At 38.9% G+C, this 26589-nt stretch overlaps 2 protein-coding genes across 7 annotated transcripts; both read left to right on the top strand.

The window, feature by feature from the left end:
* Positions 1 to 1587: 1587 nt before the first annotated feature.
* Positions 1588 to 12195, top strand: paqr5b (progestin and adipoQ receptor family member Vb). The gene is made up of 8 exons (XM_061033537.1): positions 1588 to 1767; positions 2788 to 2915; positions 6724 to 6929; positions 7514 to 7640; positions 8719 to 8763; positions 9803 to 9899; positions 10562 to 10706; positions 11250 to 12195. The coding sequence occupies exons 1-8, from the start codon at positions 1714 to 1716 to the stop codon at positions 11528 to 11530; spliced, it is 1083 nt and encodes a 360-aa protein (XP_060889520.1). The 5' UTR covers positions 1588 to 1713; the 3' UTR covers positions 11531 to 12195.
* Positions 12196 to 13364: 1169 nt separating this feature from the next.
* Positions 13365 to 25457, top strand: LOC132962732 (kinesin-like protein KIF23). 6 transcript variants are annotated; one of them, XM_061033481.1, is made up of 24 exons: positions 13365 to 13454; positions 14193 to 14259; positions 14775 to 14903; positions 15221 to 15326; positions 15663 to 15799; positions 15890 to 16002; positions 16130 to 16300; positions 16503 to 16544; positions 16970 to 17082; positions 18490 to 18611; positions 18741 to 18843; positions 18957 to 19036; positions 19127 to 19246; positions 19409 to 19568; positions 19720 to 19881; positions 20118 to 20284; positions 20423 to 20596; positions 20891 to 21100; positions 21343 to 21648; positions 23392 to 23625; positions 23843 to 23931; positions 24547 to 24607; positions 24796 to 24836; positions 24972 to 25457. In XM_061033481.1, the coding sequence occupies exons 1-24, from the start codon at positions 13441 to 13443 to the stop codon at positions 24985 to 24987; spliced, it is 2937 nt and encodes a 978-aa protein (XP_060889464.1). In that variant the 5' UTR covers positions 13365 to 13440; the 3' UTR covers positions 24988 to 25457. The 6 variants fall into 6 exon arrangements, with proteins under 6 accessions (XP_060889464.1, XP_060889473.1, XP_060889488.1 ...); XM_061033490.1 differs by lacking the exon at positions 16503 to 16544; XM_061033505.1 differs by lacking the exon at positions 21343 to 21648.
* The last annotated feature ends 1132 nt before the right edge of the window (positions 25458 to 26589 follow it).

The raw sequence follows: 26589 nt of genomic DNA, 5'->3' as shown, positions 1-26589 counted from the left end.
TTGGAATGACACGTTTGCAACCAATTATTGATTACAGGTATTTGTGAGTGCAATCGGCAGAATATTCAAAACTGCAAATAACTGATGCATCCTCAACTGAAAATATGCATCAAGCAAGTAACATAACTTGAGAGAAGTGTAAAAAATAAGTAGGTAAACCTTCTTGGATGTGACAGGAACAGAGCAGCAGAGTCTTCATAGAGGCTGCTGTGGTTTTGTTTTAGCATATTCCCATGAATACCTTTTGTTTTCCCTGGACCTTGTTTTGTTTATTCTCCTCTGGCTCTGTCAGGCAGAACTTGGTTCATACCTCTAAAGTCTTAAAGGCTCACATATTAACTGAACCGACTGACTCCAAGCCAAACCAAACAGACTTCCAGTCAGACATTCATCTGCTGCTTGTATATTTTTGAGCTGTTCTGCTCTGACTGCATGCCTGGCTCCTCTGAGAGAGACAGAATGAGATCCCAGGGTGCTCTGCAGCAGTTCATGAATTACTTCATCACACTGAGCTGCTGTGGTTGCAGCTTACAACACAACATGCTGGAAGCAAAGACTTGTGGTTATAAGAATGCACTTTGAAATAGAGCTGATCAAAGACAAAAGGAGTTGTAAACAGAAGCTCACAGCAGAGGCTTGGCATTTAAAACCAGAGTCATTTGGGTTTTCAATTAAGCCATTAAGATCAACTATTAACTTAAGGCAAGCATGACATTAAGTTATCGATTACTGACGTCAAAAGAAAAAAAAGCTTTTGTAATCTACAAAATCAGGCCACCACATTCAAAATATATCAAAACAACAGAATGTGTTTTACTTTTTCTTTTCTTTGTATCATGAACATAGTGTTAAAACAAACACCACAAATGGAATATTCCTCTTTCTGCTGCCTTTTTCATTGGTGACAGTGTGACTGTTTGATTCATTGCCTCAGAGTTAAAAACGGGCCAACAAGCCCGGGGAGCTCATGTCAGCTCCGACCATGACACGGGCCCGGAAAGTGGCATGGAAGGAACTCTGTTGACTTTTCAGCCAGAGAGATTCACAGCCTTCATTCATGATGGCATCCTTATCTGCAGCAGCGGAAACTCAGAGAGCACTTGTTGAGCTCCTCTGTGTGCGCTTACGACGCTGGCTGATATTTTCCGCCAGCGTTGTAAGCTGTTAATGTCAATCACTGCTGGGTTTTGCCTGTTTTTCAGGGATTTTTTCTGAAACCTGCCTTACTGGCCAGACTGTCATTTCTTTGTAAGAGTGTTATGCAAGAACAAAAAGAGGAGCTTTGTTTGAGAACAACAGTCTTTTCTTTGTGGATGTTAAGATGCTGTAATTGAGCAGAAGCCATTATTTTGGTTAAATCTTGAAAAACTGGTCTTACAAAAATGTTCTCGACTTCCTGTGGCAAAGCAACAGTTGTGTTTGTATGTCTGTTTGTGTTTGTGTATGTGTGTTTATGCCTTTGTCTGTGTGTGAGAATACACCTGTGTGCACACGACCTCCAATCCAGAGAGAGTGACAGAAGCAGCAGCAGGAGGAGGAGGAGGAGAAGGAGGAGTGGCACAGGTACACTGGATATTCTCGCTGGGTTTGAAGAGGGTGGAGATGAAAGCCGGAGGACAGCATGGCAACACAAACCTGATAAAGGAGGAGTCACACCCAGCGTGGCCTCACTTCAGCTCCCACACCTGACAGCAGCAGCAGTCTGCAGCGGTCATGCTCAGCCTCATCAAGTTACCGCGAGTCTTCACCATCAATCAGGTGCCCAAAGTAAGTTCAACTTCACTGAATTATTAGGATATTTTTGCTCTCACACTGTCAGACTTAGCTGTATACTTCTTCTTTTACTACTGTAAAAAAACACCTTTAAAAACATAAACTGTGAATCAAAAGTGTAAAAAAAATAATAATAATAGTTTATTGTGCTCAGTGAGTTTTACATTTTAACTTACACACACCTTTTGCTTTCTTACTTTACTTCATAACAGTACTTCTGCTGCTTGTTTGAGGTTAAATTGTAAATGGTAAATGGAGCTTGTGTGGCGCTTTTTTCTTTTGACTACTCAAAGCGCAAGTCACACATAAACATTCACATACTGAAGGCAGAGGCTGCTATGTAAAGTGACCATCAGTAAGTAACTAATCCATTCATACACATTCATACGCTGCCGACACAGCAGCGGGAGAAATTTGGGGTTAAGTGTCTTGCCCAAGGATACATGGACATGTGGCTGCAGGAGATGGGGATTCAACCCCATGACCTTCCGGTTGAGAGACGACAAACTCTACCGCCGTGGCTCAGTTTTGAACAAGTTTATACGTTCAAAAATAATCTGCGAATTGAATGTAATGTCCAGTAAATCAGTGGTTACTATAAGAACATTATCAGTGTGTTGCAGTGAGTATAACATAAACACAAGCTGTTAGTGTGACCACTGAATAGTGATGCTGCCACTCTTTTGTTTTGATTCAAGACATTTTTGAGAAGCTAAACGTATCAGTGTCTCACAAGAATAACAACATCATTCTGTCTTTCTTATAACTTTAAATTCCTCTCAGATGTATCCATGGGCACCTTCAGTGACTCCAAAACAAATCTTGTGATCCATTGTTAAACATTTTTTACAGGTTTTTACATTTACAACCCATCCCCCATCAGAATATCCTGTATGTTTTTGCACTTTGTTCAGTGAAGCTCAAGACTTATTCAGCACCCAGAGAAGTAGCGAAATGTGCTTCACAAAGCTGCCACATTGACCGTGATCTAACCCTGACTTGATGTTGCTGCAGGTTTTCCATGAGGACGGCATCATCTCCGGGTACAGACATCCCCGCAGCTCAGCCACCGACTGCATCCTCAGCCTCTTCCAGCTGACCAATGAGACGCTCAACATCTGGACCCACTTCCTGCCAACCTGGTACGGTGCTTACTATGCTGCTCTGCGTCTCAGTTTTAAGGATTCCTAACATGCACGCGCTACCTGTCGTGTGTTTGTTAGAATAACAATATGTGACGATCCTGGCGGCACACTCGGCGAGAGGTCAGCTGAGAAATTCAGTGCAGTCTTTAGTCATTAAGCAAGGATGAGATTATAACTTTTTCACCACGATTTAAAAAGAGTTTGTATCGGAAAGTAAACTCATACGTCCTCTTTGATTTTTGATTTTAAATACTCTAACTGCACTGAAGTGCTTCTACGTTCATGACAGTGAGAAGGTAATTCCTTATGTCTCTATGTAAAAAAGAATCTTGAACAGCTTGTTGAGCTTGTAGTTCAGAGAGAGCGAGAGAGAGAGAGAGAGAGAGAGAGAGGGGGAGAGGGAGAGAGAGAGAGAGAGAGGGAGAGAGAGAGAGAGAGAGAGGGAGAGAGAGAGAGAGTAATCCAGAGAGGTCAGCGAGTAATCCAGAATTTTCTTACTTAATTTCATTTGGTTTTGCAGTTTGACATTTTCCTGAGTCGAGCCTCCGGCTATTATCAAGTAAAGACATTTAGTAAAGGATTTATTAGATCACTTCTGGCACTGACTAAAGGATATCATTCATTTATACAGCTCACATCCAGAGTTAAAGTATCGTTCTGCTTACTATTCGTATTATAAATCAGGGAATACATCCCAGTATTTATTTATTACCATGGATGCACTTAGAAGAGGCCAGGAGATCAGTGGATTTGTTGTCATAAAGTCGTTGTGGCTATTGTTGACACTTAGCAGCAGAGTTTACACCTATTCATCTTTATTAACTGAAGTTATATGAGAAAGATTGCACAAACAGACCGGTTTGTTTTGATTAATACATCCCAGCAACAATGTGGGTAACAAAAACATCCCACGGTGTCACAGTGCCTCTTGTCAACAGATTTATAGAAGTACAACTAGCCTCAAGTTCAGCAGTATTCTTAGCTACACGACAGTTTTTTAATCCTCGAGTTAATTTATTAAATTACTAAACTTTGTCCAAGCTTTCAATTCATTTTTAATAATCTGTTCAAATTTAAAAAAAATAAATAAATCCAACAAACCTGAAGTTAAAGAGTTCCCCTCGAGTATTTTTTCAACACATTTCAGCTCCAGATGTCAAGAGTTTGGCTGTTGCTGAGCGCTGCACAGGACTATTTATTTACTCCACTCTCACGGGATTATTGTTTCATTATTGCATCACTTTAGCCTTCAGCAAAGTTAATCTGCCACCTCCTGCATGATTTGTGTTCCGTCCTAAGGCACCTGTGGGACTCAAATTTGTATACAGTCTAATCATGCACAAGCTGACATAATGTAACATTTCAGAACATGTAGGCCATGTAGGTGATTTATGTAAGTCATTTCACTACGTGATTGTACGGCCATCTTTAACCACAGAACTGTATAGTCGTGTTTAAACATGGTAAAGACAATGCATATGTTTGGGTTTAGTCTCGCATACAGTTATTTGAAATGACTTGCTTTATGTTCATTGATTCTCAATTAGCCGACAGCAATTTCAAGACAGTGTGATCACAAACACATAAAGGAACTAATTACAATTTCTATCACTTAAAGAAAGTCTGAAGTTTATTCCTAGACTGCATGACCAAGTCAAAACAACTTCGCTGACAAAATAAGGATAAACTCGATCACTGGACTTCATTTTCATCTACATGAAAACTTACAACTTGTCCATAATTCCTGCATGTGAGACATTGATCTATCCAGTAGCTTAAGTTAAAAGTCAAACTTTGAAGACTAAGTTGATAAAATCTGTTGGGTTTTAAGTTGTATTTACTTTGGGTTTTGCAAAATGAACCTTTATCTGAGTTTCCAGTATTTTAACATTTAATAATAGACTCTGGGGCGCGGGTAGCGTAATGATTAGTGTACATGAACCATGTACAGCTCAAGCGGGTGGCCTGGGTTCAAATCCGACCTGTCATTCCCCACTCTCTCTCTCCCTGATTTCCAACACTACCCAGTATCCTGTCTCTAAATAAAGGAAAAGGAGATGGTTATATCCATTTAAGACCTGTGGTAGCTCCGTAAATGACACAGTTCTGTTGTTAGTATGCGCATGTGTGTGTGTTTGTGTTTGTGGATTCAACTTTACTACAGAGGTTACTGCTTCCACCAGCCACACTGCACTCCCCCCCCCCCCCCTGCTGAGATGTCAGTTGCTTGACTTCATGATCCAGGGAGGAAGTGTGTATATTTGTGTGTGTGTGTGTGTGTGTGTGTGTGTGTGTGTGTGTAGCTGAGGGCACATGGGTGTTTGTGTCGTGGGGCTTAGTGTAGCCCTACATGTCGGTTGCTAATGAGGAGATCTGAGCTGGAGCCTTTCATGTGAGGTGCCAGCCACGATTAGTTAAGTGCTCAGTGACGAGAAAAAACACAAATAATGTTGTTTTGTTAATGAGGGGCACTGAGGCGTGGAAACAATGGTAGGTATACACAAATACACAAATACACAAAGAAAGGTACAGCCTGCTGGTGAGATGAAGCTCTTTGCGTCGCACTATTTGTTTTTATAACTGACAGTTGGTGCCCAATTAAGCATTTAATTGAGTAAAAAGACAGCATGATACTTAATCATGAACATCTTGGTTTTGGCACATTGACAGGTACTGACAGGCAGAGATGACAAACCCAGCATGAGTTTAAAATGAATGAAATACATCCATGGATAACTGTCTGTCCCCAGTTTTTTTAGTGTGGGAAGTATTTGGAAAGTGTGTGAGTGTTGTTACATACAACAACTGAGATTTATTATTCCCGTGCTTTTGTGGCATTAATGACTTTGCATCTATCTGGGGCTGGAAAATTGCCTATCAACACTTCTGGATTTGTTAATGAACATATCGTATCTTTCTTGTTTTTGGCGTTTAACAAACAGAAATGTCCAAATGAATAACTTTAATATTTCCATATTCTCCTGTCAGCACACGAGTCCCGAGAGAGGTCTGTTTACACTGTACGTGCATCCACAGCTTATTATCTTTGTATCTCATTCACTGCATTTTTGACTTCTCCTTTGTTATCTTAAACATGTTGAACTCATCCAACGATCCTTCTAGTTTTACCTCAACAAGTTCATTACAAGTAACATGCATTCAATCATTGAATCACGTGTAATCGTCTTCTTTTTTTTTTTTTTACACTTTATAGTGCTTGTTTTTTTGTTACTGTTTTCTCCTTCAATATGTAAGGCATTAGACATTTCAATCAATCTTTATTTGTATTGGGCCAATTCATGAAAAGAGCAGGTATAAGACCTTTTTGTTGCTCCATATCTTATCATGGGTAGTTCAATTTAGTTTGTTCAATGATTTTTTTGGGGGGCTTTTTATACCTTTATTTAGAGATAGGACAGTGGATAGAGTCAGAGAGAGAAGAAAGACATGCAGGGAAAGAGCCACAGGTTGGATTCGAACCCGGGCCACACGCTTGAAGGACTATAGTCTCTGTATGTGGGGTGCGTGCACCAACCACTAGGCTATCTTTGCTCTCGGGTAGTGTATTTTCTTGACTGTTGATATGATCATCAGGATTTAAAAGTAAGAGATTAATCCTGATGATAAAGAATGGTGACAGAAGATACTTTTTGCTTTAGCATCCTTCTCTTTTTAAATGACAACCCCACGTCATGCTACTATTCTAAAACAAGCAAGAGAAGTGTAATAAAACTGTAAAACAAAATACGTACTGCAGCTTCACAATCATTCCAGTTTACACAATGTTACCCGTTTCTCCCGACAGGTACTTCTTATGGAAACTAGTGACGGTGGTGTTGATTCAGAGAGCATGGCAGGACTCCTTCACCTGGCCTCTGCTCATCTTCCTGTTCTCCTGTTGCATTTACCCGCTGGCATCCAGCTGTGCTCACACCTTCAGCACCATGTCAGCCCGGGCTCGCCACATCTGCTTCTTCTTTGACTATGGAGCTCTCAGTTTCTACAGCCTGGGTGAGTCTATGTGATTCACTATCACTTGGTTCACCAGGACCCAGTGTGAGAAATAAGAGGGGTTTATGTTAGGACTGAGCCCTCCACATAGGCAAAGTTGTAACTGCACTTTTGTGAGTATCATTTTAGTTAATGAACCAGATAAAGTATGTACAAATATTGCATTATGAGTTAATTTAAGTGTGTCTTGAAAACAATCAGGAGAGCCTTAAAATCTACAGTCTATGCTTCAAATGGGTCGATGAAGCTAAATCAAAGTAAGCCACCTTGACAGATCATGAGTTGAGTTCAGCATCTCAAATAATTCAGTAAAATAAAACTGACCGCAGAACATAACTCTATCTAGTTATTCATCATCAATGATCTCCGCTGTGATTTTTGAGGGTTTTAATTTGTGGCATGCTGTGATGGATAACATCATACGGGTGGTTTTAAATAATATTCTGTCTCTCTTGTTTATGTAAATGGTGTTGGACAAAATATCGAGAATGAAAAGTCTGGCAGGTTAGAGTGGACCGATAATCTTTCTGATGTCATTTTAGAATTCAATTTCTATTTTTCCCTGTTGATGTGTCCTGATGTAGGGTCAGCCATCGTGTATTCAGCGTACGTTTTTCCTGACAAATGGATGAACAGCCTCTTCCACCAGTACTACATCCCCATCGCTGTGCTCAACACCGTCATCTGCACCGCTCTGGCCTGTTACTCCAGGTGTGCTGAGAATTGTTTTCTTTTCATTCAGTCTTCATAATAGGATAATTATAAACAATATAGACAGCAAAACAAAGTCAACAGTCAAGTATTCATCAATCCCTTGGGTACTGCACAGGCGACCTTTCTTAATCCTGACACTATATCATTAATTCGTTGACACTGTTGTTTACTTTTTAAATAGCTTTCCAGCCAAGAATGAGCAATACCTCGTATCCCATACTTCTCCAATGTAAATGTCTGTGATCTAAAAACCTTTTAATCATGCTGCAAGCAACGCTTATTTTTGATTAATTTAATCATCAAATAATCTGTTTATTATAATTTCCAGGATTTAACGATGAATTGATTCATTTTTTTAATGTACTTATTACAATTTGTTAGATCCCAGATTTACTTACTCAAATTGTCCTTTTATCTAATGTATAGAACACTTGATATGCTATCATAAATGATTTAAGAAAAGTTATAAATCCTCACACTGAAGGAACTTAAAACCAGCAAATGATTTACCGTCTTGATCGAATATGACTCAAACAATGAAGAGAATTTGGCAATTTAATTTCTTATTATTAACTAATCCCATAATTAACCAACTGTTGTAGCTAGTTTTTAACATGTTCGCATACTTCCACTGATCTTTTCTAACCTCATACCGCACTGTTACTCCTTTTAAACATTTTAAAAATTCAAGAAATATGTTTTTCTTTAAGTTTTCTCTTAAACCAAGTTACTATCAGAAATGTCTTATTCCAGGGTTTTCCTAACTAAACACTGTCAGAATAAAGTTACAACTCTAAACCGTATACTTGGTTAATGACAACACATTCATTTGACAAATCTCAAATATTTGTGGCGTGTTAAAGACCCAAGGAAATAAACTAAAATATCTGGGAAAATAAAGGTTAGTTGGACCTCTTTTATAATTTAATTTAGTCCCCCTTCTGCATCAGTATGACACCTTTCCAACTCTTGAGTTCATAGCTGTTATGAAATTGTTGTATCCTCATGTTCTGGATTCATGATGTCTTGGTGTGACTAATAATTGCTCTTTCTCTTATCTGTTCCATCTTTTAAGACTTGGCTTTCCATTTCTGCAATACAATCATGACATCATGAAGAGGTAAAGACTATACATACTATGCTAATAATCTCCTCCTGCTTTTTCTTCACTGTCCAATCCAAACTCTGCTTTAACCTGCCTGATCTGTTGTGTTATACAGCAATAGATAAATGCAATCCCATCTTTTACAAAGGAGAGATTATCTTTTAGTCCTCAGGCAGACTTCATCCCACAGACACTGTTGACAGGGAAGGATTGAGCAAGTGACAGTTAAATGGGTGTTACCCAACCATGGCTCTAGAGACCAACCCAACCCAGTGATTTACTCTGATTGTAGTTTCAGCTGAGCAGGTTAAAGGACATGACAGAATAAATGTGGCTAAACAGGTTCTGTGAACACCTAACTCCAAGAAAAATCAAAGATAGTTGGTATTTGTTTTAAATTTCACAATTGCAAAATATTTCTTTATAGATTGCTTGGCCTGGTAATTTATAGCTTCTGTGCACTCAGTCCTTAACAGAGAAGTACAACATGCTAGTTGAGGATGCCATGAAATTCAAACAGTCCCCACATGGATTACTATTTAAATGTGCGTTCATAATTCTCTTTAAATTCGTTAAAGGCAGAATGTGCGACATTTTACTCATAAATACAGCAGAAATCATGTATATCCTGTAACTTTTTTTTAAAACTCTTTTTATATTTTTACTTTATTTATTTCAATTAATTTCATTTGAATTATTTTTACTTGAACATATGTTCAGATTTAATAATTCCAGTGATTTTTTTTAAATGTTCTATTTTAATGTTTCTTTTCTTTCCTCTGTCATGATGCTTTTGATGTCTTGTGTGAAGCACTTTGAATTGCCTTGTTGTTGAAATGTGCTATATAAATAAACTTGCCTTGCCTTCATGTATTTTGATTTTATGTGAAATGAACAATAAAGTATTTGATATAGATAGCACTTTCAGCTTTGATTATATGAACTTTCCACAAAGCAACCTCCAGTGCTCTTATCCTTATTATCCACACATATTGCAGTGACTAAAGTTCTGTTGTTCATTTTTGAAAATAATCTTGTTCCTCCTTCGTTCCAGATTCCCTGAGTGCCAGAGACCCAAGTTCAGCAAATACATGCGTGTTGTTGCCTTTGCCTACCCGTACCTGTTTGACAACATTCCTCTGTTCTACAGGGTAGGAACACACCTGTTCTTTTCATGCATCTGTATCTTCAAACAAAAGTGGTCTGAATGGTCATAGAAGAGTTTGTGTTTGACAGCAGTAAGGTCAAAACAAACGCAACCACCGGAATGCGCTGCAAATGAAACAAATCTGCTGCAAAAAGCACAAATCAATTTAGACTCTGGATGGCCTTGCGGTTCATTGACTGACTGATTGATTGATTGATTGATTGATTTTTTTTCTCATGTCAAAAAACAAAGCTTCCAAAAGCTTTTAGAAGGGAGCATATACATAGATCAAATAACAAGTAGAGCATGACTCAAAACACAACAGGTGAAACACCAAACAACACAATAGACACTAAACAATACACAACATGAACTCAGTGGTAATGGGTTCATTCCTCAATAGAAGCACCACAAATCATGATGGATTAAGCTGAGTCTTTGTAACATAACAATGATTAAGGTCTTATATCTGACTGAAAAGATAATGGTAATCCATATATATATATATATATATATATATATATATATATATATATATATATATATATATATATGTATGTATATGAAAGTCACCCAGCAGCTGGGCTCACTGATACTTAATGAAGTAATGTATGCTTCATCAAAGGGTGATAGAAGGTAAATCTGCCTATGTGTGTGTCTTTGCAGGTGTTTTTGTGTGTAGGGGAGGGCTGTACGGACAACGATACCGACATCCTTCACTACTACCACATCATCTTGGCTCTCCTCACAGGCTTTCTGTTTGCCACCCATTTACCCGAGCGCCTGGCACCTGGCAGCTTCGACTACATCGGTAAGACTGACCACACTCACAGGGTTATTTCCACAAGCATTTTAATACTTGCTCTGTTTAACCTGAGTGCCACCAAGACCTGACAGTCAGTAATCACCCGAGTGTGCTGAGTCTCAGCTTTGCAGAGTTTTTCTAGTCACAGCAGGCAGTTTTTTTAGAAGTTTAAGTGTTTTTTATTTTAGCATTTTTTGTAGAATTATAAAACGAATTAAAAGTGGATGTAGTTAATGTCATGTCCAAAAGGATGTATTCATGTGCACCTACAGTATTGAAAGAAGATGTTTCCAGATCAAACAAATTAACAGCTGTCTGTAAACTTGGGATTCACATTAACTCATTAATGTATTCTCATTTGTGTTAAACATTGTGAAATGAGCTTAATGCATAACCACCTCTGATTTTTTCATTCTGTTGAAATCCCTTGGCAATGTGACTCATTTGCTCAATGGTTCAGGGCAGGCTTGATTTTACTCCCACTGCTTCCAATGTGACATGTCTCTTTGATTCCTGAGCTCAAACACAACTCGACTGCTCCCTCTGCAGGTCACAGCCATCAGCTCTTCCACGTGTGCAGCATCCTTGCCACCCACTTCCAGATGAAGGCCATAGAGCAGGACATGATGATACGCCGCGCCTGGCTCCGTGAACACTCCTTACCCATCACCTTTGCCAACTCATTGGGTGCAGCGCTGTTTTGTGTGGTGCAGAGTCTGATTGTCATCATCCTCTTCAGTCTCCCTCTCCTCTCTGGCCCAGTCTGCAAAGAGAAGAAACATAATAAAGGTCAAAAGAGGTCATCAGCCAAGGTCAGTCCCTGCTGCTAGACCTCTGGTTTTAAGTCTGAGGAATCCCAGCCGATCAAAAGACATAGAGACAAAGGGAAAATGTGCGTCATGGTTGAAAACACATATGAAAGAACACTCCATGGCAATGAATGTTAAAGAGCATTCTAAGTCTGCACTGAACTTAAAGTGGTATCTAGCCTCCAGATATCTCTGGTGTCTGCTGTATGATATGACCTTTAACCAAAAATGAGCACAAGTTGCACTCAGGGAGAAAATGGTTTGTTAACATAAAGCTATTTTAATTTAAAAATTTCTGAGGATTTTCTTCATGCAAAAAAAAAAAAAATCAAATGTTGTGGCTAAGCTATTTGTAAGAAGTTATTTATATGTTGAAAAAGATTTTCTGATTTCCACACATGTGGTGTATGACGAGACTGTAAGCTGCAGGGAACAAAACATGTGAAGACAAAAGAGACAGTTATGATAGTTGAGCATAGCATAGCAGGATTAACGGAAAGTTAAGCACCTGTTAATGTAAGATATTAAAAAAAGATAAAGAGTAGATGGGTAGTTCATTTCCCCCTAAATGATTGCTGTTTCTGTACTGCGTAATGTCGGATTGTTCATTTGATGCAAAACTGAAAGTATTTTTGTACAATATTATTTATAATGATTTTTTTTTTTCAAATAAAAATTTAAACAACCATGCATGTGTCTGATCTAATACATAATAGAAAGCGTGTTATTTAGCCAGACAAGTTCATTAAAATATTCTTTAAAGATCAATCAGTAAAGAAAATGATTTCAGGTTATTTTTCAGTTAATTCAACATTGACAAATGACACATTGACAAAACAAGGAGTGGAAGAAAAGAAGAGCATGAACAAGAGTAAACATGGAGGTATAATCATAAGGTATAATACAGTATCTTCATTATTCCCATGGCTTTGTTTTTTTCAGGACACACTTCCTTATTGTTTTGCATGTTTGCTACAAATTTGTTATAGCCTATGTGAATCACAGAAAAAAACCCAGCTGAAGTTACTGTTTCTGATCACTACAATTGTATTTAGAATTTGGGAAACAATATAAACAGATAAAGACAATATTTTCTATCCATTGTAAGTTAATATTTATTCACTGTTATACGGCGTCATCCGTTGAACAATTTTCTTAAATACAATTTTTGAATGGATACAATATAATAATAATAATTACAATATACTTTCATTTGTAGAAGTGGATACGAATCCTTCTATACTTCGAGTCAATCACTTGTACACATATTATATCCCAGTTGAAACTATGTATCTGAATAACAGAGATAGGTAACGTTTAGTTATTTAACATGCCATGAAAGTACGTATGAAGGACATAATCATGTCGTAATATTTACAGTCTATGTGCTACATTTCGCTGGTTTACAGATGCTGCGTTTACGTGCTCCTCGGTAATGGGTTGGTGGGAACTCGTTCCTCTGATCTGTTGTGTTCATGAATTGTGTCGTATCAGAGACGCTACAAATACAATCCATTGTATTATTTTGCTCAGCACTCATTTTTATGATTCTACCGGGAAAGCAACACTCGAGTATGATAATGTCACAAAGTAAAAACGACTCATATAATAATATATCGTTAATTTTAACAATCAAGCCCACTTTTACTTTAGCTCGCCTTGTTTCTGATTAATATGAAAGCCTGGCGGGTTGCTGTTTCGATTGTTGAAGCCTTGACTTGAATTTGTCTAGTTGGAAGTTCATTTATCCGAAAACTTGAACACCACTTAAAAGAAGGTGGAGTTTACATAGCGGGTGGCGGAGGCCGGACATCCGCTGCAACAGCCTCGTCTTCACTGTGATTGGTTGGATTATTCGACAGCGTTCCGGAAGAGGGAATTCAAATCGAGCAGGGCGCACTTGTCTGCAGCGGAGTTTCTAAACACAAACAATGCAGAGACCGGGGTTAGTAACCTATTCCTTGTTTTTTTTTTAATTGTTTAAAAATATAATTAGATAAACATCTAATAAGCTACAGCCTGCTAATAACATGCAGACAATTAAGTAACCCACCTTCTCTTAGTCTCTATCGGTAGAAAACGATGAGCTGAGTTGTTTTAGCTGTCTAGCTTAGCACTCAGTTGACTATTCGTCTGCGTTTCAATGTTGACTTTAACATTCACCTTTTAACACTAAAGCTGTTACTGCTCTCTCTTGGAAATCAAAACGTATTCAAACTGTGGTTTGTTAAGATCTAACGTGAACGAGGTTACGTCAAGTCGTTATTTTCTTTCGTTTCTGATCATCACCTCAAGTTTTTCACGAGCAAGTGACACCTGAGTCACCTGAGTGTGCTTCATTTAGCTGAAAATAAATTGACAGAAAGTGATGGAATATAAGAAATATGTTAAAAACAAATAAGCAATATATGGTGAAGAGTAAGAAGAAAAAGCTGTTCATCGCTCTCCTTTGTGTGGTTTTGTGTCTCAGTTCAAATTATTTGAAGTATTTGTATTTAATTGACTTGTGTCCTTGCCTCAACTCAACAACAACACCTAACTTGAGAGTATGACTTCAATAATGTGTAGCTAGTTACTTGGGTGAATATTTTTTAGTATAATCCGCCGTCTGGTAATGTGACATATGTGACTTACAATAAATGTTGTTTGACCTCTGTATTCTGTATTGCTTCAACACTTTCAGCAAAGGGAAAACTCCTCGGAGGCCGGGCCCAAAAAAGACTTCCAGCGTAGAGAAGGATCCTGTTGGAGTAAGTGAACACATCTTTTCCTCAAACTGAGATTAATATTGAATGACAGCGGCACTAAAAAAGACCTCAGTGGACATAGAAAATTAATCAGAAAGCTGAACCTTCATTGTGCTTATCTGTGGGCGGCTGTGGCTCTCAACCGGAAGGTCGAGGGTTCGATCCCCAGCTGAGCAACATGTCCGTTGTGTCCTTGGGCAAGACACTTAACCCTGAATTGCTCCTGCTGCTTCGTGGCGGTGTATGAATGGGATTAGTTACTTCTGATGGATGATACTACATAGCGATCACTACCATCAGTGTGTGAATGTGAAGGTGTGACATGCGGTGTAAAAGTGCTTTGAGTTAGTCGGAAGACTAGAAAAGCGCTATATAAGCTCAAGTCCATTTACCATCTGTAGTAAGAACATATACTTATCAACACTTCAATTGTTGTAGTCAGAGGGAGACATTTCTGTGTTTGCTGCGGTTTACCCGAATGTATGTCTATAAGTTGTGAGAGCTCATCTTCGCTGTAGGTATACTGCCGTATCCGTCCTCTAGGAGCCGAAGATGAGGAATGTTGTATTGAGATGATCAGCAGCTCCACTATTCAGCTTCACCCTCCTGATGGCCTTAAAGCGAACCGCAACGGAGAATACAAAGAGGTAAGCACTGTTTGATATCGACATCCACACATTGCAGTGACCTCCTTTGCTCTATACTTTGTTCATTTTAGGAAATGGCCTCAATGGTTTTGCAAAGTCAGGGATTTGGATAATTTGTTTTATTTTATACAGCAACAAAACTCACGTAGCGTAACAGATAAAAAAAAAAAATCATGAAGGTGGTTTAGTTACAGCTACACTCATTAGAGAACTAAAAAGGTTTAATGTTATGATTCTAATAAGGCTATTGGCTCTTCTTGCCCATGACTTGTTGAATGCCACTAACACATACTACATTTTCTTTTTTTGCTTTTTAGACGCAGTACTCCTTTAAGAAAGTGTTTGGTATAAATACCAGTCAAATTGAGTTGTTTGAGGATGTTGCCAAGCCTCTGGTGGAAGACCTCGTTCATTCCAAGAACGGTGAGTCAGTGGGAGTTTTGTCTACGCATGAAATGTGTGATGTGAACTGAGCACAATCGCAAATATTGAATAAAGGAAGGATAAGCATTAAGTCATCATCAGGACGTTAGTTAAAACTGTTTCATTCATTCATTCATTATGAAAGGGTAAATTCAAGGAACATTTTCTGAAACAGAAATGAAATGTGCGTTTGAATGTGTGAGTTACTGTTACTTTGACTTTTGGTTATTCTAAACTTTGAATATTAAGGTCGCACCAAACAACAGAATATGTAATATCACAGACGGGAAAGTCAGTCGGAGCCTTCTGTAACCAGTATTATTTTTTATTTTGTAGGTCTGCTCTTTACATACGGTGTTACTGGAAGCGGTAAGACGTTCACCATGACTGGCTCACCCGGGGAAGGCGGATTACTCCCTCGCTGTCTGGACATGCTCTTCAACAGCATCGGACCCTGGCAGGCCAAACGATTTGTAATACTTTCATTTGTGTTTTAGAAGTTTGTCTCCAATTTAAGCATTGGCGGGTGAGCTGTTTGGTTGAAAGTTTTATTTCTTCATTAGGTGTTCAAACCTGATGACAAAAATGGAATGGAGATCCAGAATCAAGTCGATGCTCTCCTAGAGAGACAGAAGCGGGACAGTCAGCAGTCCGTGCCCAAAACGCCATCGTCCAGGTAGTTATGACTGATTGTATCTCACTTTTAAGTTTCAAATACTATTGATGTTCATAATTCTGAAGGTTTTACTGCCTGTTAAGTCAATTTAGATTACTGTTGCTTTTCTTGTCGTTTGTGTGTTTAGGCAGAAGGCTGATCCAGAGATTGCAGATATGATCAGCTCAGAGGAGGCGTGTAAATCTGACAATGTGGATGAAGACTGCTGTTACAGCGTCTTTGTTTCCTACGTCGAGGTCTACAACAATTATATCTATGATCTCCTCGAAGATGCTCCATTTGACCCAATCAGACCTAAGTAGGTGACAGAAGTTCAAATGTGTGGATGCTTTTAACTCATCTCTGTACAAAGCTCAGTCGTCTTGCCTTTATAGTTGGGAATGCCACCCAACTCTGCCGACACTCTTCACATCCTTCTTCTGTGCACAACTAAGGTGTTCCTTGTAGTTGTGATTTTTTTTGTTGACGAGATGCACTTGTACAAATCCTGTGTTTGTTAGGTGGCTCGGTGGAGGCACGCCTGTACGGAATAATGAGTTCATGTATGTGGCCAGTTAAAGTACATCGCTCAGTACTCTGTTTATTCATAGGGGTAACATGGCTGTAGCTTTTTTTATTGTGTTGGTCATCAGTGCATTCCCATCCCATTAATCCAAAGCTCTGTAAATAGCACAAGTGTAGCTTACTGGCTAGCTTTGACATGGCTGTGGCTGTTGTCTTCAATGATTAGCTCCCTGCTGTTACTGTTAGTCTAGATACCCATAATGTCTCCTAATGTCTTATGTGCAAACCCAGTGTGCATGTGTCTGTACCCCTGAATGTGTCTGCATTTCTCCCTAGAATGTACTGTATGTTATTTTAGTTGTAAAGCTAACATAATTTTGCTTTTGCTTCTTGTCTTACTAAAGCAACCCGTCCCTGTGTGCATTGTTGGTGTGTGTTGATAATTCTCATCAACCTGTTTCAGACCACCTCAATCCAAACTTCTCCGAGAGGACCAGAATCACAACATGTATGTTGCCGGCTGCACAGAGGTCGAAGTGAAGTCCACAGAGGAGGCTTTTGAAGTGTTTTGGAAAGGTGAGTGTAAAAATACAAACATTATCTCTTTGTCAATTTAGTTTGCCCCCCCCCCGGCCTAGAGTTTAGTTTGCATATCCTGTGTACTAGGGGTGCAGAAATGCAAAATTTTCTCTATTCAATTACTCTTCCCATTGTTAAAGCGAGTACTCGAGTCATCGTTTTGTAGTTCTTTTTTTTTTTCTGTGATTCTTTTCCCCCACGTGAGGCCCCGCCCCCAACTATGAAGCGATGCCGACTGTATCTATTGATTAATTTGAATCTTCTGGATTTTAATAATTGTTAGTAAAAGGCCTACTTTGTATTAACGTTCAAATATGAAATGTCTTGCTTACAACAGACAGCAAACCTCAAATAAAAGTTCACACAGACATATCTTATGACTGTTTTAACACTTTATTATAATTAGAGTAGTGAGTGTGGCGAGTGGACGTGCAGACATCAATGCACACTCATCGCACGTTGAAGCTGTTTTGACAGCAACATTCTGTTAACAAAGACTACAGTCTGCAGTGTAGAGCACACTTTACTCTGGTAAATGAAATTACAATAGAACAGGTGAACAATTTAAGTGTCTGTCTGTTTCATCTTTCTCCTCTGTGCGTAATGACACACGCTCAATCTCGCTCGTCCGTCCGCTATGAGCTATTTCTCCCTGTAAGGTTGTTCTGTTTTGTAGTTATTAAAAGAATAATCATCTAAAATTCCAAAATATAGGAAAACATCTAGTTATGCTGCTCTGTCCTGGATGATCAAATGTTGTTGGTTTGGCGGGGTGAAGCGGTTATCGCAGAGTGAAAGTCCTTCTTTTTCTGTGGACTAAAAAGACAATTTGAACTGAACTTTCGTAGATCATATTGCATATTTCGTTTGTTTGGGACTTTTTGTTCATTGTGAATTCATAAAGGGGTTAATTAAAGGGATATTTTTGTTAGGGTAGCAGCGTATGGATCAACAATGGACGCGTTTCAGCACAGAGCCTTTATCAGCGCTTTGTTTGTCATCTATTTTCTTTCTGTTCTCGTGCACCTGAAGTTTTATTTCTGTTTGAGTGTGCTCCTTTTTTTCTGTTTTGAATTAGGCCTATCCTAGAACCCACAATGCAACAAGAAACACTTACAAAAATGTGGACTACAAAACGATTATCGATTACATTTTGTTTGTAACCGATTATTATTTAATGAATGTACCCGAGTACTCGTTTGCACCCCTACTGTGTACAAACATTCCTCAAAGCGCGCAGACCGGGTTTGAATCTGACCTGTGGCTCCTTCGCTGCATGTCATTCTCCACTCTCTCTTCCTGATTTCTGACTTTATCCACTTTCCTATCCAATAAAGGCAAAAATAGTTATTTGAAAAAAACATTTGTTAATGCCTTTATTGACAAAATATCTTTATTTTTCAGGCCAAAAGAAAAGGAGGATAGCCAACACTCAACTAAATCGTGAATCCAGTCGCTCCCACAGTGTGTTCATGGTGAAATTAGCCCAGGCTCCGCTTGATGCTGATGGGGATCACATTCTACAGGTGACATGCAGCTCAGAAGTTACGCTTCAAAAAACATTTTTCATGTTTTACACGACAAAACGTGTAAATATTTTTGTTTGAATTTCAATTGGAGCTCATCATGTCATTAAGCATTTTATCTTACTTTAGGACAAAAACCAGGTGAACGTGAGCCAGCTGTGTTTGGTGGACCTGGCAGGCAGCGAGCGCACCAGCAGAACCCGGGCAGAGGGAAGCCGTCTCCGTGAAGCAGGTCAGTTAATTCCTTTCTGTGGGATCTGATGTCTTTCTGTGAATCTGCAACATTTTGAACGTGTTCATTAAGACTGTTTATTTTTCTCAGTCTATTTCACCTCTCATTCACAGGAAATATTAACCAGTCCTTGATGACACTGCGCACATGTATGGAAGTCCTGCGTGAAAACCAGATGTGTGGAACTAATAAGGTTCCTATTTTTTTTCTTTGTTCCCTATTGTATCATTGTTGTTAATGTTCCAGTAGATGCAGTTTTACAGAGCCTTGTTTCCTTTTCCAGATGGTGCCATACAGGGACTCTAAAGTTACACACCTGTTTAAAAACTACTTTGATGGAGAAGGAAAAGTCCGGATGATTGTGTGTGTCAACCCAAAGGCTGATGATTATGATGAAACTATGGTAAGACTATGGTATTTGACAGCGATTTATCTGTTGTCTCTTCTAATTGTCTCCCAAATATCCAGATATTCTCCAAGTTTTTAACTTTGGATTTTGAGAATTGCTGGAGGCTTGAAGGAATTATGAGTGTGTTTCTAAAAAATGCAATTCTTTGTTTTGCAGCTGGTGATGCGTTTTGCTGAGATGACCCAGGAGGTGGAGATTGCTCGGCCAGTTGACCGGCCTATCTGTGGCCTTGCTGCTGGACGCAGACACAGAAACCAGGTCTTCAGAGATGAGCTGTCACGTCGCCTAGAAGAGAGGGGAGGTCCGAATAATGCCGGTAAATTACCCTCAAGTTTGTATTACTAGCTTGTTGTGCTCATGTCGGGGGTGTGTTCTTACATGTTATATATTCATAACATAAATTAAGCTATTTTATTTCAGTTATATGTTACTAAATCTGCTTAAATGTGTTCTTATTTCCACATTAGATGACCAAAGTTTAATGAGTCAGCTCATAGAAAGCCTTCCAGCCCTCCCTCCCTGTGAGCTGGCTGACCCAGCTGATGATATGACGTTGCCCCGCCTGATTGAGGTCCTGGAAAGGAGGCATCGAATCCGTCAGATGATGACAGAGCAGTTCGACAAAACTGGTTTGGGCTTTTTATACTACAGCCAAATGAGACTCTGGTGTGGATACAAAGTTCCCCCTCATTGCTAATTTTAGGCAATAACAAAAATTATTAATCTTTTGAAGGCATTTTTTTTTTTTTTTTAAACTCCGGCTTATCTGCCCATGACACCTTAATCTAATATTTGAAAGGATTTTTATTGGTCACTGAGTCCTTTTCTGTCTACAGGGATAAGCAACATGTGTTTTCTCCTGCAGCCACTACTCTGAAATCCATGATTCAGCAGTTTGACAGTCAGCTTAATGCAAAGGAGAACTTCCTTCATGACCAACGAAGCAAACTGAGTGAGAAAGACAAAGTCATCATCAACCAGAGAGCGGAGTTAGAACGACTAGAAAAAAAATCCAAAACATTAGAATATAAGGTATTGTGTCCTTCTACATTATTTTCTTTGATTGTCCAGTGCTCTACATCTATTAACTATTTTTTTACACTTGCTCAAAGAAGTAATGTAGTCTGAATTCCCTTTTTTCACTCTGAAACTACCGGGCGTTCTCTTTAGGTCGATATCTTGCAGAAGACTACGGACATGTACGAACAGGACAAACGCTCCCTTCAGCAGGAGCTGGAGACCCGGGAGCAGAGGCTGCATAGAGAGCTGTCAGAGAGGAGGCGCATGGAGCAGCGCATGCAGGGGGTGATGACAGACACCAAACTCAAGTGGGAGAAGGAGTGTGTAAGTGGAACTATTGACAGGTGCATTTCTATCTGGTAATATTTAGTTTTTATATTGATGACTCACACAGGCATCATTATGATCAATGTAGCTTTATGTGGGTTACACAGGGCAACTACAGCACTTTATATTTTAGAGATCTTGTCCAGTGGTAGTGGTTTTCAAAATGTGTTAATACAAATTTCAATGTTTAACATTTTAGCTGTTGCTTGAGCGGGAACAGTGCAGTGCAGGCCGGCCTTGAAAATTCATGCATGTTCTTCGGTCAACTTTTTGCTGACGTCTCATTATTAGGAGAGGCGGGTAAATGCCAAGCAGATGGAGATGCAGAACAAGTTGTGGGTGAAGGATGAAAAGCTGAAGCAGCTCAAGGCCATAGTGACGGAAAGTGGCAGTGGGGGTGTTGGCTTTCCCGTCGAGCGCCAAGAGAAGCCTGAGAGGCCTTCGAGAGGGAGGGATCACAACGTGGCTCAGAGGAGGTCTGCCTCGCCGCCGCCACTTCCTGTGAGTGATTTGCTCTTATGAGGCTTTCTCCTTCCGTTTGCACTCAATTCATCTCTAAAAACAATTTTAACTGAAAATTTTGCATGTCATCAATAATTCCGATTAACTTAAACATGAACTCTTAAGATTTCTGTTTACTGTTCACAGCAGCTTCTTCTTTGTATCACCCTGTTGTGTATTTGTGTCACTCTGGAGCCTCTAACATCCACAATGCTTGGCACCATTCCTTCGTCACTTTTCAGGACATCAGCCAAACTCCTTCCAACCAAAATCGAGCCAATGTCAGGGCATTTCAGGACCTTTACCCCACACCTTCCTCCTCTTCAGCCTATCCTTCTGTAGCCTCTTGCATCTCTGAATGGGAGCACAGGGTCCCTGTAGACTCAAGCAGCAGAGCTAGGCATGTTGGGACTCCGCAATACAGGAGCCGGACTCCCTGCCAAGGCACCAGCAGCGTGGGTCGCAGGAGAGGCCAGCTCTGGGCCCCTGACTCTGAGGCCCCAGCTACGACTCTTGTCTATGGGTTAAACCTAGAAGCAGGCACAAGGGTCAGTGTGTGTTAGAACTTAGATTTCCTTAAGATTATGTTTTAATTTACAAGTCTGTAGCTTGAGCCTTGCCGCCTTGTAGAACTGCACCCGTAGTGTCATCAGTAGATGTCTGCTTGTTTAGAAATGCTTTAAGTAGAGGTGCTTCATTAGTGAAGGCTGGAGTTTCTCCCTATCCACACGGTAAGGTAGACCAGCCTGTCATGCTTGTAAATCCTCTTGACTTGCATTTAAAGCTTTAAGAGTAGTTTTATAATGTTTGTAGATCTTTTAGTCTCTAACTGCTGTCTAGAATTGCTTTTTCCTTTCTCTGCATCATGTCAAATATGAGTAGCACTACATTAACACAGACAATGAACCCCCCCCCCCCCCCCCCCCCCCAAAAAAAACACTGAAAATACCTGTTTATTTAATGAATTCAAAAGTTGCAGAAATACACATTGTACAATACTGATGCAGAATGTTGCATGTTCATTTATCAAGCTTCACAAAAAAAATTATCCAAAAAAAAACTTAGTCAAAAACTTAAAATGTAACTGTTTAGTTATATTTGGTTTTCAATAACTTTGTGAATGTTTCACAAAAAATTACCATCTAGATTTCACATTCTGTCTTTGTTTGAGAAGGTGCTACAATGCACCTTTTTATTTTTTTATTTTGGGGGGGGATATTTGCCTTTTATTAGACAGGACAGCTTAAGAGCATAGTGAGAGAGAGCGGGGATGACATGCAGCAAAGGGGAGAGGTCGCTGGAACTTTGACGCTGGACTCAGTACATGGGGCTCATGCTCTAACCACTGAAATGAACGAGCACCTCATGCTTTCTGTTTTCAGAAACATACAAATAGAAAACAACCTTTGACCAGAGTCAGACTTTACACACGGGGCCAAATTGTCAAATTAAAAAATGCTGTTTTATCCCGAGATACTTGGCTTTTCTCAAAATATACACATGTGGAAGTGTTTGTTATTTTGACTCTGCCTTTAATTTGCTTTGTATTATAAATTTGAAATTTTACCTCAATGGGTTCCAGACTTGTGAATTGCTGCCAAAATCTATGATTTATTCCCAACGACTCAAATAATCAAAAACTAATGAAGTGAGACAAAGCAGTAATTATATCTGATTATGAGGCTTTCTTAAACAACTACCATGTGGAAATGGAATCCAGCATCAACAATGGGCCATCCAAAACTTTATTTTAGAAGAAACCCAGTTAAAGTGGAGTTCATCAGAGACCCTCTCAGTGAATTGTTACCAAAACTGAATAATCCGATACTACTTTTAAAAGAGAATTACTGTATCAGCTGTCGCATTAAAACAAGAACATGTTTAAACTTTTTTTTTTTTCAGTCACCTGTGCTTTACAACACATCTCCTGATACACACTATTCATTCAGTGTCCATTCAAATGTAATTGCTATTCCCCCCGAACTACTTTTGCACTGCTTCCTTCCTTGTTCCTTCTTATTCACTCAACTAGTCTGATGTGTATGTATTTCTGGAAGGCCAGGTTTGTTTGGGATTTGATTCCTGACTATGTGGAGGGCTAAAAGTCCCCCCCCCCCTCCCCAAAATGTAAGATAAACCTCTTGGACTTCCAGTAGTACATTTGCTTTCAATACTAGCTAACAACCTCTCGTGATCAACCTTCAGTACTAACCCGGACAAATTCCAAAGCTTCCTGCTGGTGTCACACGTGAATAATTGCTGGTTTGTCTTTCTCACACTGGGATCACCAGACGTCCACTCCGGTTCATCTGATGCACAGGCGCTCACACTCTGCGGGTGGGGAGAAATGGGTAGACCACAAACCAACTTCTAATTTGGACCTAGACACAGTCATGCAGCCAATCATACCCAATGCAATCAAAGTGTCGGCCCCCAACGAGAAAGCTCTGTCGAAATGCCAAAAGTATGTGCTTAGACATCAAGAGCTTGCCTCTGACGGGGAGATCGAGACCAAGTTGATCAAGGTAAAAATCACATCTTTACTTAATTAAGACTTCTGATTATTTCAAGTCTTGCATGAGTTTGACTTTGAGTTGTTCACATACTGACTTTACTCTCTGGCCAGATTTTTGATCATCATGGGACACTGCTTCTGTTTTTCCATGTTCTGTGAAGAGGCCTTTCTTTCCTTATTATCCTTTTAGACATTTGTCAGTTTAAAAAAAAAATGTTTCTTCACAGGGCAATGTGTTCAAGACCAGAAGTGGTGGACAAGCTGTTCAGTTCACTGACATTGAGACACTGAAACAAGAGTGCCCAACAGCATCAAGGTACAGTTTTTTCCCCCATCTAAAACAGGCCGTGATATTTATGTCTTTGTACAAGGTAATTTGACTTTAAAAGATATTAACATAATGCATCTGTTAAATATTAAAGATAATTATGTAGCTATACCTCAAAACACAAGTTTGAAAGTTATTTTTATATTTTGTATTTTAATTCATTAATATGACAAATATTTAGGTTACACATGTTTAGCTGTGACAGCAAGAAGCTCATAAATTACACATTAATACCGATAAGTTTGGAAAAGATCTAAAGTAAGGCAATCAAAATAAATTAGTTGACCACTCCTCCACTGGAGCCAATTGAGAGGCTTTTGGTCGAGAAGTTTAGAGTTATTATGTGCAGAAAAACTAGTTGACTGAAATGCACTTACAGATGAATATGTTAACTGTTCAGTTTAGTTAGTTTTACACATGCCACACCCTTTTTCCAAACATTGTACTCAGCATGAATTGATTTAATTTCTCCAGCCTTTATCACTTAAATGATCACTTTTTAACTGTTTCCACTTACATGTTATGATTTTATATTCATAATGTGGAGTTCAGGGTGGGGAGTTTTATGCGGAGAACTAACAAAGATCCTTTTTTTTTTTCCAGTCGCAAGAGGCGTTCAGGGTCTGGAGAGGGATCAGCTCATATCGACGACATAGAAAACAGGGTAAACCCTTCATGAATCTCAAAAAGAGAAAGTGTTGAACTTTTCTTATGCCTTTGTGTTATCATATACATATATCATACACTCAGCAATCCAGAAGATTCTTATATACATCTTAAGGTATCAGTGATTATGAACTTTGATGGCTGTATTCATGTTGTCAATCCCTTTCCAACCCTTTCTCACATTAGGCTCCAGTGACAAGCACAAGTTCAATCCATGGCTATCAAAAGTAAGTAAATAAAAGCATGTGTTTGCATCTGTTAAATGTATACACAGTATTTATAGCATCATTTCTATCAAAGCGTTGTAGCCATTCCTTGGATTAAAAGTCAGGTTTGTTCATGTTTTTACTTATTTCTTCCAGACGGAGAAAACCTTGAGCTCCTAGACAACTTAAGGACTTTTTTTTTTCTTGTCTGACTATCGGATCAGTGAAGGGACCTCCATATGAAACTATGCATCCTTTTGGGAGTCTGAACACTCTTTCTCGGATCTTATGACAAACTATTATAGTGCAATTATAATTTAATCAAAGCTGTTTTGATACTGTGCTGGACTAGTGTGCTTTCTTTTTTATGAATGCTGGTGTTATTCAATCTTACAGACAGGGAAATATTTAAAAGCCCAATATAAATATTCCTTGAAAATGAAATGTTTTTTTCACCTAATCGTTTTCACTGCTTTTTACTGCTACCCAAAGATTAGAATATTTGAGCCTTAGAACAATAGAAAATGTATATTTTTTTAGTGTTACTGCTTTTTTTTCTTGCTTTTTTCAATAGGATTATTCATTTATTAGATGTTAAACTTAGCACATATCTGATTATAAAAAAGAGAAACGTACAACACTCAGTTGTTTTGATTAACAATGTGTCAAAGGTCAGCTTTAAATATAGAACTGTACAGTAGTTGCTGAAATCAACCTTTGTTTCTTGAAACTTCTGAGATGTGTAGCTCACTGCTGTTTTTGGTGGCATTAAATGTATAAAAGCAAAAGGTCTTGTCATGATTTCCTGACCCACAAAGGCAAAATGTTTTTTAAAGTCTTCAATCTTTTGGTCTTAAGTACGTACATCCGAACCTTCTTGTATTTATTTATTTTGAACATTTTTAAGTTCCCCAAAATAAACAGGCAAATGAAGCCAATAACAAAAAGGCTAAAGTTGGTGTTTGACCTCTAGTAGTTTATTTTATTTGCCTCTGAGATGAATGCAAATTAATTCCAACAGATCTTTTATGTATGAAAGTCCTTTCTTCATGGCTTCCAAAATTCTCATGAGGATTTCATGTACTTCCAAAAACATTTCAGTTTCAGTCACAAACAGTAAGACATACTTTTTAAAATAATCACACAAAATAAATTTCATCCATTTAGATAAACTTTTCTCCACCTCCCTTCAAATAACTGGAAAACAAGTGTCAACTTGTCTGACTGTCAGAGCCACAATGATCGACTCATTTACAAAGTCAAAAGCTCACCAAGTCTAAGCAGACCGTTTACCTTACTGACAAGTCGACACTTCATGCGTGTTTGTGCAACATTTTTGGCCTGTCAACAGGTGAGAAATATCAAACCAAACTAACACAACCAAGCAGAAGCACACACAAGCAAGTCTGTAGATCGTTGTTTTTCTCACCTTGGCTAAAATCCTGTGGACAGGATCTCGCTGCTTGCATTCTGGCGGTGTGAAATTCCACCAATATGTTTCAAATGCTTTGAGGAGGCAGATTTTGGACCACAGATATACGAACATCAGTTTTATTCTCCATCTGAAGCAACACACTAATTCAGAACATTAAAGATCTTTATAGAGCAGAGCCAAGTATTTAATCCTTATCTCCCATATTCTGTTATTCTTTGTAACTTGGTATATGCTTCAGTTTGACACCTTCAACTCTTCTATCTGTTGAAGAAATGGATTGCCATTCATTTACCAGAGGACAGAAACTTGTAGTTTACAATGTGAACAGCAGGGGGAACT

The sequence above is a fragment of the Labrus mixtus genome, chromosome 1 (assembly GCF_963584025.1).
Source record: "Labrus mixtus chromosome 1, fLabMix1.1, whole genome shotgun sequence".
NCBI lineage: Eukaryota > Metazoa > Chordata > Actinopteri > Labriformes > Labridae > Labrus > Labrus mixtus.
The sequence above is the reverse complement of the archived record's forward strand: the minus strand, read 5'-3'. Positions and strand labels throughout refer to the sequence as shown.

Coding starts and splice junctions, on each gene's coding strand:
- LOC132962732 (XM_061033481.1), top strand. Junction 17,083..18,489: donor TTTTGAAGTGTTTTGGAAAG/GTGAGTGTAAAA, acceptor TTTATTTTTCAG/GCCAAAAGAAAAGGAGGATA. Junction 20,285..20,422: donor CCAAAACATTAGAATATAAG/GTATTGTGTCCT, acceptor CGTTCTCTTTAG/GTCGATATCTTGCAGAAGAC.
- paqr5b (XM_061033537.1), top strand. CDS start 1,714: ATGCTCAGCCTCATCAAGTTACCGCGAGTCTTCACCATCAATCAGGTG. Junction 1,768..2,787: donor CCATCAATCAGGTGCCCAAA/GTAAGTTCAACT, acceptor ATGTTGCTGCAG/GTTTTCCATGAGGACGGCAT. Junction 7,641..8,718: donor GCTCTGGCCTGTTACTCCAG/GTGTGCTGAGAA, acceptor CCATCTTTTAAG/ACTTGGCTTTCCATTTCTGC.